The sequence below is a fragment of the Euphorbia lathyris genome, chromosome 1 (genome assembly GCF_963576675.1).
Source record: "Euphorbia lathyris chromosome 1, ddEupLath1.1, whole genome shotgun sequence".
NCBI classification, from domain to species: Eukaryota; Viridiplantae; Streptophyta; class Magnoliopsida; order Malpighiales; family Euphorbiaceae; genus Euphorbia; species Euphorbia lathyris.
In genome coordinates this window covers 102,046,699-102,065,563 of record NC_088910.1, presented here as the reverse complement: position 1 = coordinate 102,065,563, position 18,865 = coordinate 102,046,699, and the positions used below count along the sequence as shown (strand labels likewise).

Here is an 18,865-nt window from a genome sequence, read left to right as displayed (position 1 = left end):
GGTTGCTGTTTTCGACGATCCTGAGTCTGAACTAGCTTTCTTGGTTTTCGACACCTCCTGCCACTCTCCCTCCTCCAGCGCCATTTGGTCCTCCCAAGTCATCTCCTTGCTCGGAACCGTGCTCTCCACCCCCGGAGATTTACCATTCACCGAGATGTTAAGGTTGCTATTTCCTAGGGAAATTGGCCTATTTACTTCATCCTCCAAAAAAACCTCTGGGTCTCCGTCCTCGTGAGGCGCTGCTTCATCATTCAGATGTAAGTCTGCTAAATTATCATTGACATCATTGGCATTAGGAGCCCCTTCCTTATCTGGGTGCAATTCTGTTATAATTCTGTCTGTAACTGCTTTTACTGGAATCGCTGTTTTTTGCCGATCCTGCTCTGGTTTTTTCTTAGGTTCCATCGGCGGCCTATTCTTCCTACATTCGTAAGCCATATGTCCTATACAGGAGCATATTTTACAGAAGCTCGGAAGACTTATTTGTTTTGGCAATTTTGTTAATTAAATTTGAAGTTACATATTTTGGCAATAATTATAGATATAAAATGATATTTGCTACGAAAAGTCACTAATGGTTAACCGACTGAAATATAGGTTAACCGACCGAAGTTTATATTAACCGAAATATGGTTAACCGAATTAAATGAACTGGTTAATGGTTTTTGTTAATAGACTGGTTATTGTTAATAGACTGGTTAACCGACCATGTGCACTCCTAGTACAAACCATCCCTAAACCAAGAAGTATGAATTAGTAGGTTGATGTGGCAAGATAGTGGAGTGAAAGTAGGAGAATGGGCTGATATGACGAGATAGAGAGCAAATTTCGAGAAAAAAATAAGGATAGTAGACAACTAATTCAACCAACAAACCTTCTAAGAAAAAACTATAAATAGCACCATAAGCTTTCATGCCAAATCACCACCAATAATCCCAAAAATACAGGTTCAAAATTTTGCTTTCAATTCATTAGGTAGAAGTCCATTAAAATCACTTTTCCTCAGCTTTTATTAGTTTATGTCCAATAATTTCCAGTTCCCATTTCCGACCCTTTACTGTCCGTTTTTACTCTCAATTCCTTCTAAACATTCGTTCCAAGTCCAAAAGCCTAGTTTAGAGGCAATATTTGCAGCTCAAAACATTTTACATATTCTGTTTCCAACTCTTTATACACCTTTTTCATTTGCATATTTCCGAACATCAAAGATTCATTTGTCTCAAATTTTCACATAAACTCATTCTTGAAGTTGATTTTAACCTTTTTATTTTACTCATTCAAAGAACTAACTGAACAGTTTATAAATTCAAGAAATCAACACTTTACAAGTTTATAAAGTTCTATGAAGTTCATGAAATCAAAAAAATATACTTTTTGAGTAAAATTTAGTGGGCTACTGATGTACTAAGTCTATTTAACATTAAAAAAGCTATAGAACCTCCTTAGCTAAATCTTACTGTAAAGTAAATATATTTTGCCAACATATACAGCATAAGACCTCCTTAGCTATAGAACATTATAATTATACAGCATAAGACCTCCTTAGCTATAGAACTCTGCATTATCAATTGTAGTTTTATTTCAACGGATAGTATACCAAAATAATCTCAAGATCATCAAGAAAATAGCAACTTACCTTATCCCCTACTTGAACAAGGGTGTCACCAATTTCACAGGTTCGTATCATAATTTATAACTAAATTTAACACAAATAAATTCCACATATTGAGCCAAGGCCTCGGTTAAATCTGCAAAATCACAACTTGCACATTGCAATAGAGGAGTTGTTTAGTAGAAGCACAAATTATAACACAACAACTAATTGACCATGAATTCATTCTAGTAAAAAGTGAACAAACAAGTATTCAACATCAAACAAAATCATCCAATTCGCTGGGATCAATCAAAACCAAAATTCCTCTGCACCATACCCCCTTCTAACTCTTTGAAACCTTTTCCTTTGCCTTCTGTATCTTCAACACCTTCTTCACAATTTTCTGCTCCTCCACCAAGAAGGCTCGAATGATCCTGTAAAGATGAAAATATTCATTTAAATTACTTGTCAATATCACATAGAAACAAGCATTACAAAGTCCATTATCTACCTCTCTCTAACAGCACCACCAGACAGCACACCACCGTAGGCACGGTTGACTGTGCGTCGGTTCCTGGACAACCTTGATCTCTTGTATTCAGCAGGTCTCAGGTGAGGAATCTGCAAATATCAGGGACAAAAAGAAACACAAACCAGATCAGGCTCTGTAATAACTTTAGCATGATGCTCAATTGGGCAAACTTTACTCAAAAAGTAGGTAGCACAAGAAGAACTCAATCTATCTGAAAGTATAGGAACTTGCAGGTGCTGGCATATTTGAATTACATAAAATTAACCCTCTGTAAAGCAGATTAATTATCACGCAAAATATCACAATACATCGACTTAGCAGAAACAAAAGTTCAAGTGAAAAACAAAAATTCCATATATAGCATACTGACTGAGAATATATCAAAAGACCCAAGTGAGAAACGTGCTGGTCGTCATTAAAGGGAAGAATAAAAAGAAATCTCAAAAGTCTAAGTGGAACATATGTATCCTGACATTTTAAATAATGAAATATATAACAATCTCAATATCTTGTACATGCAACAGCACAGCCAATACAAATTCAAAACTTGGATTCTATAATTATACACTCATTTCCCTGCTACTATTAGGGCTCCCCTGTTTGAGTCAAAACTTCCTAATCAAAACTTTATTCCCCGTGTCACTATTATTAATATAAGTACCCACATTAAATTTCCTTCATTGTAAAATGAAGCAGCATCTTCCAAAGAAACAAGACTTGTGCATTCAGGCAAACTATTAAAAAAATTCGAGTGCATAATGTTAGCCAAAACTACATCCAATATCCATGACCAGTACTTCATACAGTGTACTGAATGTGCATGTTATTCAGCAAAATCCTTTTTTCATCAGTTAAAAATTAACTTGCCACAAATCTCAAGTAAGCATGTTGATCATTAAACATCAGTTATTACCCTCTACGATATTCAAGAACTAGCAAGTTTTTTATTCTATAAAGATTAGGCAAATCTCAACTTTGGAGGCCAAACACTGATTTTCTCCATACAATTTAATGCTTAAAAGTTGAGAGGAAAGAGATCTAGAACCAGATCAAACTTAGACTATCCCGCAGCATCAAATCCTTACCCTTGAATCCAAATTTCAATTCGGTTGAAAATGTAGCTAAAGAACACCTAGCATAGCATTCTAAAAAACAATCAAAACATCATTTCGCAAAGACATGTCAACATGACAATTCTTTTTATCAAAGATCTCAAACGTACATCACTAACCAGTTGATAGATTTGAAAATATAAACAATATGCTAATACTTCACAAAAGGGGAAAAAAGAACGAAGATGTCCACATTAATGTGTAGATAAATCCACAAATAAGCCGTGAGGAATCATAAAACCCAAGTAACAGAGCTCATATCAGGTCATGAAAAACGTACCCCTTGAATCCTCTTTCCAGTAACAGGACATTTAGGTCCGCTTGCCCTCTTTTTGGTGGTCTGATACACCAATTTCCCACCTTTATACAAAAAACAATCATCAAATCCAGTTCATCATAAGCTCTAAATCAGAAAACAAGATATAAAATAAAAATACCAGGGGTCTTGACGATCCGGTGCTGGTTAGATTTGGTGGCATAACTATGCCTGGAGCGATAGGTTAGTCGCTGAACCATTTTCGCTTATTCGTATCCTCTCTAGTCTAGGCAAGTGCGAGAAGGAGATACAGGCGGACAACAAAAATAAGGGGACAGCAGAGGAAGTGATTAAATAGGGTTTAGTTTGATAGAACCCTAGATCTGAAGGCTGATATTCGAGGTACTTTTGATCTACGGTTGCTACTGCATAAAACGTGTTTCAACTAGTGAAGTCTGATATTCGAGGTTCTGTCCAAATGTAAATGGGCCGAGTAGAGTAGTCTTATGGACCATCCCACTTCTTCACATTTTTCATCATGGAATATGGAAATTTACATGGAAGATTCAGGGATTTTTAACAAATTATCAACCAAACAAAAATTACATCGGAATATTAAGTAATAAGTCATAAAAACACAAATAATACTCTCAAGTCATTATAAAACCATAAATTAACATCTATAATATTAACTAGTAAGTCATTAATTCATAAAAAAAATACAGGAAAGATTTTCAATTTTAGTTTAGGGTTCAATCGATTTCGTGCCTGTATATACTAGTAATCCTGGGATTATTTCATTTTAATCCTTATATTTTCTGAGTTTTTTAAAAAAGAACCCTTATATTTTCAAAGTTTTTTTACAAAACCCCTAAAGTATCTCTGACGTGTCCCCGTGTGTCCCCTCTTTAAAAAAAGGGATACTTCCCAGGCGTGTCCCGTACGTATCTCGCCAAATCCTCGCACCCGGAGTATCGGATACGCGTACGGTGACCTCCGGGAAGTATTGGTGCTTCATAGATTGGAATGTTCAAAAACACATAGATTAAGACAAAATATTTAATGATTGGATCAAAAAACTAAACTAAAAATTCTTAGAAAACCAAAACGACTTACAATTTAGAAAAAAATTAAATTTCTAAAACGACTTATGGACGAAGGGAGTATGTTACAATGGCTTTAGTAACTACCCTTTAGTACTTGAGAAGGACTGTAGAAAACTTTCTAAGTATACGTTGATTAGGAAGAGCTCGTTGTAAGTTATTACACCGATGTTGGTTCTGAATCTGACGTTGATCGCAGTCAGAAAGCGTGTTTGTTTTAAATGGAGGAAGTGTCAGCTGAAAAGGTTATGAGCAGGACACAATTGCAGATTCTATCACAGAGAGCATATTGCTGCATAAGATGAAACAAAATAGGATGTTTAGATCTAGAAGTTCATTACTAAGTTAGAATAGCTACAACTACCCTAGACATAGTATACCTCTTCTATGATAAAAAAAAAATAGGACCATCACACATGCTAAAACGCCTCGATCACACAATCAGGCCAAATAAATACTCAGAATATTCAATCTCATTCAAGAGATAGTCGAATGGATGGTTGCAAAGATTAAAAGGATTATGTCTGAAGATAATGTCACAAATTCAATATGAGTGTCAAATTAGATCTAAAGGAATTAAACCCATGCATAGTTGAGACTAGTGCAAGTGGGACATTTTTAGTGTATGCTATAGTCCCAATACATTGTTTTTGTCATTTTATCATTAATCAGAGGCAATAATATATTATGTTGTTTACTTGTGCAAATCAACTTAATAGAGTATCCTAATATGGTGATCTGCATATGTTTGGAGCGTCCATGACCTATAAAAATGAAACCATGATGCGGTTAGATATTATATCAAAGCATCATTTGTCTATTGTTATCGTGGAATGATAATGAACTCAATACTAGTATGTGCCTTGGTTGGGATGGTATTTCATCAGGCACAAACATGGGATATCAAACCAAAGGGATATGGCATTATCAAATAGTAAGCATTAGATCGGTCCACTTATGAGAAACACCACATGGTCATGTGTCATAGGTGTATCTTATATAATGCTTATAGTGGACTCCTTATACCCAAAGTTACTATGTGACCTAGATGAGATACATCATACTTTTATTGTTATCTAACGAGCCTGTAATTAGGTGCCAAGTATGGGTTAATCGGGATGTTCTGAATCATATTGAGGAACCATGAGTGAAGTGAAAGAATTACTACTCTCCAATGTGCGAGAGGATATCACATGCCACTTGATTGGTGAAGCTGGGAAGTGTACAACTGTACCCAAATGAGGTAGTATGGTTACTGCTCATTTGAAGCTTATCAGTTCGCGGAGAATAAAAAAATGTTTTAGCAACGAATGAGGGTGACAGGAGGTGCCTAATGTTAAACATCGATATATGTTAGCAAAGGAGCCCATAAGGTTTCTATTAGGTTCTTATTATGTTCGTATGAGATACTCATTCAGTCTAGGTAATTATAGTGTTTTGTTATAGTAACACTTATTATTTGTGAGCCGAATGATGGATTCAAACTCACTACTAGGTCTGAATGAACCTATAGGATTGCAAGCATAGAAAGTTTGACCAAATCAAGTTAGAGTAAGCTCGAAATAAATATAATAGTTATATTAATTCCAGAGCTATTAATTACAACGAGGTATGGGCTAGAGATTGGTTTAATTGGATTAAAGTTATGCTCGAGAAAAAGCCCAAATCAGTGGGGGTTTGGTTAACATAATCAGAGATTATAATTTTATTGGATAAACTATAGATCTATTAGTTTATAATTAATTATATATTTGTATGCCGGTTTTATATATATATATATATATATATATATATATATATATATATATGTTTTATTGACATATTAATATAGATTAAAGTTTGATTATATATTAATTGGATTAATATTTAATTAGAATCTACATTATAAATATGTATATGTATATATAAGTTTACGGAACAACTTAAAACATGAATTTACATAAGATACTTAGGTCTGTCAGTTTATTACCTTTGTTACATGTATTGAAAGTGTATGTAGAGTCTGATTTGGCACTTTTCACCTCTAAATATTTAATCAAAGCTCTTGAAAACAAATTAAGAAGTTTTTAGGTGATTCAACATGATGTACACTACCTTAAAAGCTATGGAAGCTTTAAAGTTTAGTGAGTGTGTTGGAAGTGTTCTATAACTCTTTTCTACTGATTTGGGACTGATTTAAACCTATAAACTCAAAAACTCAAGGATTCTTACATTCTCACTCTAAAAACTTAAGGACAAGAGAGAGAAGTTCTCAAATGCTTTTGTAACCTCAAAATTTGTTAAACAACAAATGACTAGATCTCTTTTTACTCTAGAAACACCAAATGGCTTATATAGAGGGATTGGGATACGACTAATAAAAAATTCAAAATATGGTTTGAAAGTATGATGCATTCTATACAGCAGAGTCGATTGGCTCTAGAATGCATAAGACAAGGTCGGTCATCCTTATTATATAGGGGATATTTGATGATGTGTCACGTATTTAACATGTGCTAATAGATATTTTTAATTTTAGGAATAAGTTTGATCGTCCTTACATGCCTTAGACAAAGCAGACCGGTTCTAAAAAGCAGACTCTTTGACTCGTCTCCTTAAGCTTTGACTTCGACATTTGGAAACGGAAAAATCACCGAATCAAACCTACAACTCAAAGTTAACAAAAAAAAAACATTATATAGTTCGAAAAAGTTAGTGCTCACAAGCAATGTCTTTCACAATTGTAAACACAATTTCACGTGTTCCAAAGTAAGAATATATCCAAAAACACATACTTATGGAGAGATTATTCACAAATCAATCTAAATATAAATACAATTTATCGAGTACTTATAACGTAATTTGCCACTGAGTTATGGCAATGGAAGAAATCGAACTGTAACCTCATATTACTAATCACACAAATCCTACACTGAAATTGTTCAGGAGTACAAATGATGATTCTACGAACTAAATGCATATGAGAGAGAAAGCATAACAAAAGGGGAGGAGGAAACTTTTGCCTCTCTTGCATCTTATATTTGAGGATTAGAATTACATTGGTTTAGTCATCTATTTGTAGATTGTAATGATGACAAACAAACCAACCTTAATTACCTATACAACCTAATCCAATCCATTCAAATTATAAACAAATTATACATGACCCAAATATTTATTTTCCAAAACTTACTTTACTGCATTCCATTATGGTATACCAAACACCACCAAAATATATATTGGTTATAATTTAAGAATCGGTTTCTAATTAGCTCATTCATAATTATAAGTTGAATGGTATTGCACTAACATAACACTGTGATTTGATCTCGTAAATACAACTAGCTCATTTTCTTTGGTAAAACTATGCCATATGGGATGAATTAAGATATATACAGAGAAATTAGCAAGGAAAAAGCAAAAAAGATGGCTCTATATTTATCTTCCTCCTAACAAAATTTATGTTATTCAATTTGCTGCGACACCATATTAGTTGATCTACGGTCACTTTCGACATATTTAGCACCCTTGACACCAACTTCATATCTACTTGAGAGAAGAAGTAAATAAATTCATCTGAAATGCTCTCTTTTTTCTGTTTCTGAAATTTCCTCAATATGCAGCTTCCACTTCTCAATACTTCTTTAAGCTTCTTCTCCCTCTGCATTACGGAAATTTGTCGTATTGTCAAATCCGCGGCAGATTCTATATAATATAATGAAATTACCGACGAAAGAAAGGGGAAATGCTAACCTTTAGCAGACTTGTTCTCACTTCCATCAGAAGCTCGACTTCTGCAGGATCTTGAGGTTGAATTTGAGTTCCTTTTCGACTTCTTTGAATCACATTATGCGAATCTTTATCAGCACGAACGAATCTCCAGAAAATTCTTATCGATTCTTCCAGGATTTCTACTAGTGTATCGCTTCTAATTGCATTATTATCACTTTCTCTTCTATTTCTTAATCTTCCCTTCTTATCCCTCATATTGTCTTCTGCAAAATCATTCAACTTTCTATCAGTCAATAACACTGTTGAAATTCCGATGAACAACAAACAATAAATACGAACAGTTGAACAGAATAGAGAAAATTATTCAAGTACCTCTTATGACAGGAACCTGAAGAAGATTACGCAAGACGCATCGGTTCTTGACATAGTTTTGTATTCTCGGACCTTCAAAAGGTTCATTCTCTATAAATCTCTGCAGATGAACTTGAAATTGTTGAAATTCACCAGCAACTTCATTGAATCGGCGAATTCCAGAAGGATCAGAATCCCAAATTTCAAGTGATTTTTGGTACTGCCAGTGAAGGATTTCCCAGGAAAGGCACATTTGAGCAACATAAACCATTTCCAAATCGCTATGTAATTCTGCAATGAAATTCTCCGTTGGATCGTTACTGCACTTCTTTCGCTTTCCTAATGAAAGCAGTGACGTTAATGCTTTACCTGATGAGTCTTTATTACTCCAATTCATTGATTTCAATGGATCCTTTGATTGAAGAAGCCCTATATAGAAAATGTATATACATATTCGTAAAAATCACATATATAATGACTTAATATGTTAAAAGCTAAAAGATGAGGGACTTAATATGTTAAAATGAAATATCAGCTTCTCATCCATCAAAATCAAAACCATATCTCAATGTGATTTTTGCCCAAAAAGAAAACCTCCACATGTCTATCAATTAGGATAATTTGGCTCCCACCCAAATCAACTTTGAATATCAATTTAGTTCATAACTTGAAATTTCTTATTATATTAGTCCAAAAATAACATGTTATCAATATATAATTTCTGATCAGGTGTTCATTTTCGGATCAAAACTATTTTACTTGGGACAAATTAACCACGAGCCATTTTTTTATATATATTTTATGTAAGAGGATGGATCCGAATCCACAACATTTCAGGTCTAAAACTAGAGGTGTACCAATTGAGCTATGCTATACGTGTCAAGTTAAAAAGCTAAATAATTAAATCCTTCATTCGTACCAAATACATAAGAATAGTATATAATTAATAAAATGCATTAATAAAATGCATACCTAACATTTATAAACTTAAAGCTGGACCACTATAAACCTTACCTAGATCATTGTAAGCTTATTTTAGAGATGCATAAGAAAATTGAGATTTAGGTAAAGTCCTCTATATTAATATAAATTATTAAATGAAAGCTAAAAGGTAGCTACAATGGCATTAAATTAAGATTAATACTGTAGACCTTCAACTAAATCTAAGGTTTTAATAACAAGCACATGTCTAAATGAATTTTAAGTAAAGGCAAAAACATCATGAATTCTTTAATTATTCCAATATTAGTGGACTGAGCCTCCTAATTTTTTATTTCAACATATAAGACATTTGATCATTTATTCATATTAAACATACTTTAAATTAGTTAATAGAAAGAGAGCGTTGTTTAATAATCATCAAAGGCTTAATGCGAAAAAAATAAAAGTTCCGGCATTCAATCTACCAAAAATGACAAAGAAAGTCAAGATACTTTTTGACTTAAGTAAATGCTTAAACACATGAGATTGATAAAGATGTGGTAAAAGAAAAATGATTTCCATACGTAAAGGAGAAAGGTAGTAGTTTTGGGCGTGTAAAATTGTAATGTATATATGAAGAAAAGTTGGTCAACATAGTTGAAAATGTATCTCCTACTTTCGTGTAATTATTACTCATACTCAACAAAAACCTTCAGACTTGTGTTCAACCAAACCAAATTAGATTTAGTGGGTCCTTAACCCTAACTTCTACTAAAAGACTTCAAAAATAAGGAATTTAAATGAATGAATGAATGAACTTACCAATTGCATACATCTTCTGGTAATTGAAGATATCAAATTTTCTCATTCGTTCTCTGTAACTCCTGTAGAATTTATGAAGCTCCCCCATTCTATCTTCATGCTGGAACTTATCATCAATCTTCCATGGCTTTAAATCTTCCATTATTTTTGGGGATTCATCATCTTCTAAAATTGTTGGTAAACCAGTTGCTCTCACCTTTTTCAGCTCCATTTTCAATTGCTCTATCAATTCCTGATGTTCCCATAAAATTTCTAATCCATTTGGATCCTCATCCTCATCATCCTGTTTTTTCTCATCCAAGTTTTCTGAATTTTCATTGTTTGGATTCTCTATATTTGACTCCTCTAGATTGTCAAGCTCTTCGAGTATTTCACTATCTGCCTCTTCTATATCGTCTGCTTCATATCCACAATTCCAATTCTGTGAATTCATATCCTCAAATTCCATATCTTCAGAGTTCCTTAAATGGATGAACTTGAATGCTTCTTCGAAATCTTTTTCTGATAAAAAGCTGTCGCTGGATGAAGCTACTGCTCGACTAAACAGCTCATGACTTGAAGTAATAGAATCCGTATCCGAATCAGAATCTGAATCAGATGTAATCAAGTCCTTCTCTGATGAACACTGACCAATTTTCCCCCAAAATTGTTGATCAATCCACACATTTTTCTCATAATCATCTGCAATTGCCTTCCCTGAAATAGGCTTTTCATCAATACATATTTCAGACTCAAGCTTCTCTTCCACCTCTTCTTTAGATGAACTATCTGCAGATTTGTCTTTTCCCTCATCAAGTATAGGTTCTGATTCTACTTTCTCTTCAACAAAAATCTCATTTGTGCCTATACAACTATCAGATAATTCTTTAAATCTAAAGCTAAAATCCTCCTCCACAAAGAGATTAGAATCTTCCTCATACTTACTGGTGGTTGCAGAGGACACAGAATCTGAAACAATTGGCTCATAGTTGTCTCTGGGAATCTGATACTCAAATTTGAAAAAGAACTTTGGTGACTCTTCTTCGATCAAAACATTATTTTCTCCTGTGCAATTAAATTCACTGAGACCAAATTGTGTCCCCTTACCCTCGGCTTCTTCTTCTTCTTCCAAGCAATCCGAATATAGTTCTAGCTTCTCCTCTACAGTTTCTTCTTCTGTACAAATTGAATTGTTTGTTTGAGCGTCTTCATTCACTTTAACCCTGAATTAGAACGAATTTACTAAAACAATCACAAACAGATACGAAATTGAGTTTGAGAAGGAAAAGGGAAAGGGAAAGGGAAATTGAAATACCTGAAGAACTGAAAGAGAGAAGAAAGGGAGAGCCACAAAGAAGCAGCATAGAGAAGCAATTTCCTGTGTAAAAAGCCATTAACAGAAGACATCTTCACCAATTTGAAAACGGAAGCAAGTAAAATACCATATCGGGAAGCCATCAATTAAACCCATTAAACTTAGGTTTTTTCATGTTGAAGCAAAAAACAGAGGAAAAAAACACAGAAGTCATTGAAACACTTATATGTAGTTTGAAATCATATAAAAGGAATGGACTTATCACCTGTTGAAAAGATAATAAGAAAGGACGTCAAAATCAAAGCATATGCGAAAGGAATGATAATCTGAATGGGAGAAATAGAAATCTGACCTAAAATAGGAGATAAAAACAGGAGAATTGTGGAGGAGAGAAAAGAACATGTCAGCGACCGGGGAGAGAAGAGAAGAGAAGAGGAGGGGCATCAAAATTCAGGATTCCGTTAAGCGATTTGAATTTATTCAGTTGGAAGGTCTCTGTAATGTTTGTATTTTTGTGCGAGGAAGAAAGAGTTCAAATTGAAAGATTACGCCTATGAATATTCAAAAGCATGGGTTATTTCATATTGAAAATTATTATAGGTCGGTTAAGGATGATTGGTTACAAGAATAGTTCAACTTGTGCTTGCTGTTTGGGTTTTGGAATAGTTTTAGTAGCAAATAGAAGAAATATTGATTTGTCATCCAAATAGCATGCACTAATTAATGTACTTGTCCTTTCCTCGACTTGGTGGAAACACTCCGATAATAAAGTCAGTATGATATTTGATAATAAAATGGATAATGACATGAGTTTGAATGAAGTTAACCAACATATATGAACAAACGGTTTTGATCATATGGGTCTTAATGACCATGCACTATTTGATCATCCACCATTAGATCTAGGTTTATTAGAATCATAAGGTGGAGATTCAAAGCATCCTGCGGTTTAGATCTAATAAGCCTAGATCTAATGGTGAATTACCAAATTCACTTGGTCATTAAAGTCCATGTGAATATTCCTGCATGAACGCATATCCAAATTAGGGTATTTATATGCTCTTTTGTAACCTTTAAACGTTAAAGATGTTCCAAATTGAACAGTTACGTCATTACTCCTCTTAATTGCTATTAATTGTCATTTAAGTATATTCATTCCCATTTAAAGAAGATATAAAACTGTAGTTTGATCTTCCCTGAAACTGTCAAGATGAGATACGATTGCGGATATACTTTAGTTGGTGGATCTCCCTATCCAGCTACTTCTGTCGCTTAAATGGCGTATCTTTCAAGGTTCGATTCAGGTGGCGTGGCATAGTGTTGTAGACTCCTTCTCTTCCTACATTTTTAGACATTTGCCCTAGGGATATATCATTGATGTTATCGAGTTTTAATTGTTCTCAATCCTCCATTAAATATCATTAATCATGCATTAATTATCATTAATCATTTTTCTAGAGGGAATAACAGGTTTGTAGTTATTCATATTTAATTATCATTATTCCTCATCCTAGAAGGAATAAATCCGGATGTTATCAAAAGTCACCCCTAAAAGTCAAAAAAACTCTTTAGGACTGTCCAGCTTCTAAATGTCCCTTGCATTTTAATGCTTTTTTGTTAAACATAATTCTCCCAGACCAGTAGGAATGTGACATATTATTAAGTCTTTCTGTTTTTTTGTTAAACATAATTCTCCCAGACCTATAGGAATGTGACACATCATTAAGTTTTTATGCTTCTCTAAGCATCCTGCTCCTTACGTTCCATAAGTTAATGAAAACGTTCGGGAGTCTAACTCAAAGAACTCTCACTTCTCGAGTTGTAAAAATATACCAATCTTTTTTGGGTCAAATACATGAATATCATAATTAAGTACAAAATTACAATTAAGTCATATTACCAAACTTAATTCTTAATATGTCATTATTCTCTATATATTATGATTTTATACCATAATTTAAAAAATCTAGACTCCAATTTATAAATCATAAACCATAGAAAATATATTCTAAACTTCTAATTTATAAATTCTAATCCTTAAAATATTTTAAAAGTACTAATTTTACTAATTTGACATAATCTAAAATTATGATTTGACATAGTTGTAAATAGTTTTTGAAACATGAATTTATGTGTAATTTTCCCATCTTTTTTTGGTTTGGACTTGACAATTTCTTATTATCAAGCTTCCTACATATCTCATCAATTCTTTTGGGAATCAAAGCCATGTAGTTCTACTATCATTCTGAGCATTCGCCACTCTAGGCTTTGCTCGCCATTTTAAGCTTTATTTGCCCTTATAGGGGTTTAACACTCTAGGCACTTGCTTTTCTAGCCTTTACTCATTTTTCAAAGTGTCTTTACTTTGTTTTTGTGAAAATTTCATTTTCCATTCTCCATTCTATTTTGCATGTTTTAAGTTTCCATTCAAGGATACAGATAGGTGGCCACCCTTATATCCATATTTATTACTACTAGCATACGTTCTGTATTCGTCGTTCTAGGCTTCATTCATTTTTTCAAAGTATCTCTACTTTGTGAAAATTTCATTTTTCATTTGTCATATTTGGCATTATTTTTGCCATCTAGGCAATCACCATGTATGGCTTTATTTTAGGCGCTCTTTTTGTTATTTCAAGGTATTCGCTATTCAATAGCTTTATCTAGGCGCTCTTTTCTCCATTCAATAGGTTTTATCTAGACGCTCTTTTCGCTATTCAAGGTATTCGACATTCAATAGGCTTTATCTAGGCGCTATTTTCGCCATTCAATGGGCTTCATCTTCATTCGCCACATCAGGCTTTTTTTTCATTCGCCACATCGGGCTTTATTTTTGATTCACCATATCGAGCTTTATTTTCATGCCAGTGCTTGGCGCTGATTGCAATATTGGCGATTCCTTTGTACTTGTGTGTAAGTACTGAAACAACTGCAAAGTGGAGTCATACCTTGTCCATCATTAAAAAATTGTGATAAGGTATAAAAGTTGTATTCATGTACATTGGGAATCAATGGCTTGATTCATGGAACAGACTTCGTGTCGGAAGACTCTGTTTGTATTGGCCATGTCGGCAAATATCGCGTTCGTTGTAATGATTCGTTATAGAATTTTTAATTTGTATTGGAATAAACTTAGCAATTCCTTCACATCGGCTCCCAACTCTAGAATGAGCTTAGCCAAAGAATAAAACCGAGTAAACATTATATGTCAAAATAATCCATAATAGAACTTGGTTGTGCTTGTTTCAATAATACCATATATAACGGTCATACCATAAAGATTATTACTACACATAAATATTATTTTTTTATAATGAATAACCATAATGATAATGGCTAAAAAACAATGCCTTTTTACATTCCAATGCACATTATTATCTAAGATAATATATTTATTTTAAACATCATAAAAGTTATGATTTTACTTGTATATTATTCATCCATATACTAATAGCATTCAGAGATCATTAAGAAGCTTTATGTGCATCCTAAAAACCTTATATGACATGTAGATTTTCATAAATTCATGTTCTCATTCGAAATCGACACTTGTACTCTCTTTGTAGTTTGTAGTTAGCTCAGGACTTGAAAGTTTATTTACTCAATTTGGTAATTCATCTACTTATAATGGCCTTAATAACTATATGCATGCTTATTAAAATAAAAACTAATCATATTCAGATCATCTGCAATTACCCAAGCCCCTTTGTTTCACTTTGATATCAAATGACATGATAGCCTTAAATGGATAGGTTTTTTTTATAAAGTTCCAAGTTTACATTCCTTATACATGCATTTTGTTATAATTCAATGATAAAGGCATATTACACTTATTATACATAAAAATGTGGTGCATATTGTGACAGAAGATTTAATCAATGACTGATTTTATCCTTCACAATTCGTTAGATATATCATAATAACATACATGGCATTCATAGCACTTCACAAGAGTAGTGAACTTCAAATTTCTTTGATTAAAATGGAACAAGAAATAAGAAAAAAGTTATCTTGTTTGTCATAATAGATTAAAGTAGGTAACTTTTTTTCCTACCAATCAGAGAACCCTATGTTAGGATATATTCGCTTGTACTGATAGAGCCAAAGTTTGAGGTTGGAGTTTTTATTCTGTTGGCTTCATTGTTTTGTTCATTGTGAAAACTCTATACAATCAAGATTTTGTGATCTTCTATTTGTTAGAGTCCACGCTCATCGCACCAATTGATAACTGGTCAAAATTTCATGATCAGAATCCTTCCCTGTGAGGTGTCGTTAGACTCTGCCGGGACCACTCTGATGATAAAGTCAGTATGATATTTGCTAAGAAAATGGATAATAACAAGAGTTTAGAGGAAGTTAGCCAACATACCTGAAAGCATATCCAATTTAGGGTATTTATATGCTTTTGTGTAACCTCTGGGCATTAAATATGTTCAAATTGAATATCACGTCATTACTCCTCTTAGTTACTATTGATTGTTATATATCATTTCCCTTTAAAGAAGATATAAAGGCGTCGTTTGGTCTTCCTTGAAACTGTCAAGATGAGATACGATGGAGGATATACTTCAGTTGGAGGATCTCCCAATCCAGCTACTTCCGTCGTATCTTACTTAGATGGCGTATCTTCCAAGAATTGATTCGGGTGGCGTGCCATCTATAGACTCATTCTCTTCCTATATTTTTACACATTTGCCAGAAGGATACATCTGGATGTTATCAAGCTTTAATTGTCATCAATCCTCCATTAATTATCATTAATCATGCATTAATCTTGTATTAATTATCATTAATCCTTCTTCTAGAGGGAATAACGATTTTGTTGTTATCCGTATTTAATTATCATTATTGCTCTTTCTAGAAGGAATAAATCTGATTATTAATATGTAAATTTATTAGTTATTGACTGTTGACTATGATTATTATTGAGTGTTGAGTATTGGTCGTTGCGGTTGACACATATACAATATATTTACAACTCATAATCAACCCAAAAATATATTTTCATATATTCTAACATTTATAGTCAACTTAATTATATACTTAAAAAGGGGATAAGGTGCAAAAACACCTTTAACGTTTACATTTATGATCAATTTTACCATAATGTCTAAAATAGTGCAATTTTACTCCTAATATTGACAGCCAATAGCAATTTTACTCTTAGCGTGAGTAAGTTGGGTCAATTTAAGACATTATTATAAAACGCATATATTTTGTCACTTATTCTGCACCAATTATATATCAGTTGGTTGTATAAAAAAATGTCATATTATTTGTGATTTAACAATAGAATTAGAGATTAATATTTGTAAATTCGGTGAAATATTTAAATTTTTCTTACCCAGCTTGTACAAAAGACAGTATATCTTTTTTATGTCTAAGATATGTTTGTGATGTCTTTTTTAGCCCCACCAGCATGATGAGCGTGATCATCCTTGTCCAAAGCAGCCAATTCGTACAGCTGACCTATCCGATACACCGCGGAGATCGAGGCCAAGTATGCGGACACAATTATGCTATGGGTGTCCTCAACAGCAAACAACTCAGGCCTCCTCGGGCGCTCCGCTCGCTCGAAACGCCTGCCATCGGTCCCCGCGGCACCCGCCTGCCTCGTCCATAACTTGGACCTCATATCTTCGTACAATGTACCCAAGTGATGTGTCGGCGTTATTAAATTTTCCGGCACAACTACCACAACCTCAAGAACACCAGGGCGTACGCCACCAACAGGTCTCTCCGTACTCGAGACAGCCCTAACCACAACCACTTTCTTCTTCTTCGCCTTTACAACAGGAGAACTACTTCCCCCTTCAGATTTGGTCCGCCTCTTCCGCTTCGACGAACGAGTCCGCGACGCGTCACGAAGCGTAAAGTCACCCGGAGTAACAGGCGGCAAACGTCTGAAGGCTCCCCGGGAAGAACCCTCTGACATACTCCCTCTCCCCAAAGAAAATGGAAAAGCAAAAAAGTAGAAATAGCAAGGTATAACTGACCTTCGACAAAAACAACACAAGACACGGCTAGAACGAGCTCCACCAAACGGCACGAGAAGCACTAAGCTGCCGGACACCTCCAAATTACGAACGGACGAACTCCACAGTACGACAAACCAACTTTCGCAAAGATGAAGTTCCAAGTGCAAGAGAAGTCACCAAGAAAAATCGCAAGCAATGGAGAAGAAGAAATCAATTCTCCAATATTTATAATGAGGCATAAAGTAAAGAAGTCGGCAAAGCACTCTTTCCAATACGTCTGGCGGCGCGTGCAGAAGACAATAAATATTGCATTTAATGCTACAACAGTAGCCCATAAAGTAAAAGGCGCGGAAGTTAAGGTGCCTCTTCAGATTCAAAGCGGTCAGCTGTCCGCTACTCCCATTACGCTAAATCGATCACATTGATTTAGGGCACTCACTTCACCAATCGCATGGAATACTCGCCATACCTGTTCGCGGGGGGGACTACGTGATTCGGAATATCATAAGGCCCAAGGCAGGGCCCAAAGGCCCAAGAAGCTAGGCCCATGAAGCCATCCCAGCTCCCTATAAATACCCCTAACAGGGAGAAGAGGCAGACACTCACACTCACTACACTATCGGGTAACCCCATAACTCTTCGAATATTTCCTTTAATAGTCTCCTTGGATATCTAACTGTCTTGATCGTCGGAGTGTTCACAGGGATCGCTCCCCGCACAGAGACGATAACCAAGAGCTGCAAGGATCCTCCAAGATTGACCGAATCACTGTAGCACATTCTCTAATTATGACGTATATGTAAATTGTTGATGCAAGATTTCTGATCAATAAGACAGTTTGATGAATTTTTTCTTCAATTATTCAACTTGTCAATGTAAGAGTAAAATTGTTCTTGGCTATAAACATTAAGAGTAAAATTATACAATTTTAGACGCTAAAGATAAAATTATTTCTAGACATACTCTTCATGATACTTATTTTACATATAATTAACTTCACTATATTATGTGTTACCTAATATTCCAATTATACATTAAAAAGAAGTTAGAAGTAAATTTATTGAAATCGGATGTGAAATAAAAATGATTTTATTAGAAAAAATAAAAGTAATTGATATTTGTGAAATTGACAAAAGTTGTACAATAGAAAGTTTGTCTCAAATATTTGCTCATAGAAAATTTACTTCACAT

General features: G+C 34.1%; 2 protein-coding genes across 3 annotated transcripts; both read right to left on the bottom strand.

Moving 5' to 3' along the window:
- Positions 1–1,742: 1,742 nt before the first annotated feature.
- On the bottom strand, positions 1,743–3,833 carry LOC136209214 (large ribosomal subunit protein eL34z). The gene is made up of 4 exons (XM_066000626.1): positions 3,676–3,833; positions 3,519–3,598; positions 2,106–2,215; positions 1,743–2,028 (listed from the first exon to the last, which is right to left on the bottom strand). The coding sequence occupies exons 1-4, from the start codon at positions 3,752–3,754 to the stop codon at positions 1,938–1,940; spliced, it is 360 nt and encodes a 119-aa protein (XP_065856698.1). The 5' UTR covers positions 3,755–3,833; the 3' UTR covers positions 1,743–1,937.
- A 4,023-nt stretch (positions 3,834–7,856) lies between these two features.
- On the bottom strand, positions 7,857–12,334 carry LOC136209201 (uncharacterized). Of its 2 annotated transcripts, XM_066000614.1 has the most exons (7): positions 11,962–12,334; positions 11,697–11,759; positions 10,403–11,604; positions 9,029–9,088; positions 8,681–8,950; positions 8,330–8,571; positions 7,857–8,237 (listed from the first exon to the last, which is right to left on the bottom strand). In XM_066000614.1, exons 1-7 carry the CDS (start codon positions 12,138–12,140, stop codon positions 7,980–7,982), a joined length of 2,274 nt encoding a protein of 757 aa, XP_065856686.1. In that variant the 5' UTR covers positions 12,141–12,334; the 3' UTR covers positions 7,857–7,979. The 2 variants fall into 2 exon arrangements, with proteins under 2 accessions (XP_065856686.1, XP_065856677.1); XM_066000605.1 differs by having other exon boundaries at positions 8,681–9,088; positions 11,962–12,333.
- Between the last annotated feature and the right edge of the window lie 6,531 nt (positions 12,335–18,865).

Bases quoted from the DNA above. Each gene is read 5' to 3' on its own strand.
- LOC136209214 (XM_066000626.1), bottom strand. From the start codon at position 3,754: ATGGTTCAGCGACTAACCTATCGCTCCAGGCATAGTTATGCCACCAAA. The intron at 3,599-3,675 runs GTATTTTTATTT...TTTTGTATAAAG, and splicing joins CCGGATCGTCAAGACCCCTG to GTGGGAAATTGGTGTATCAG. The intron at 2,216-3,518 runs GTACGTTTTTCA...TGATATTTGCAG, and splicing joins CTGGAAAGAGGATTCAAGGG to ATTCCTCACCTGAGACCTGC.
- LOC136209201 (XM_066000605.1), bottom strand. From the start codon at position 12,140: ATGCCCCTCCTCTTCTCTTCTCTTCTCTCCCCGGTCGCTGACATGTTC. The intron at 11,605-11,696 runs GTATTTCAATTT...GTTCTAATTCAG, and splicing joins TCTCTCTTTCAGTTCTTCAG to GGTTAAAGTGAATGAAGACG. The intron at 8,238-8,329 runs GTTAGCATTTCC...TCCGTAATGCAG, and splicing joins TGAGAACAAGTCTGCTAAAG to AGGGAGAAGAAGCTTAAAGA.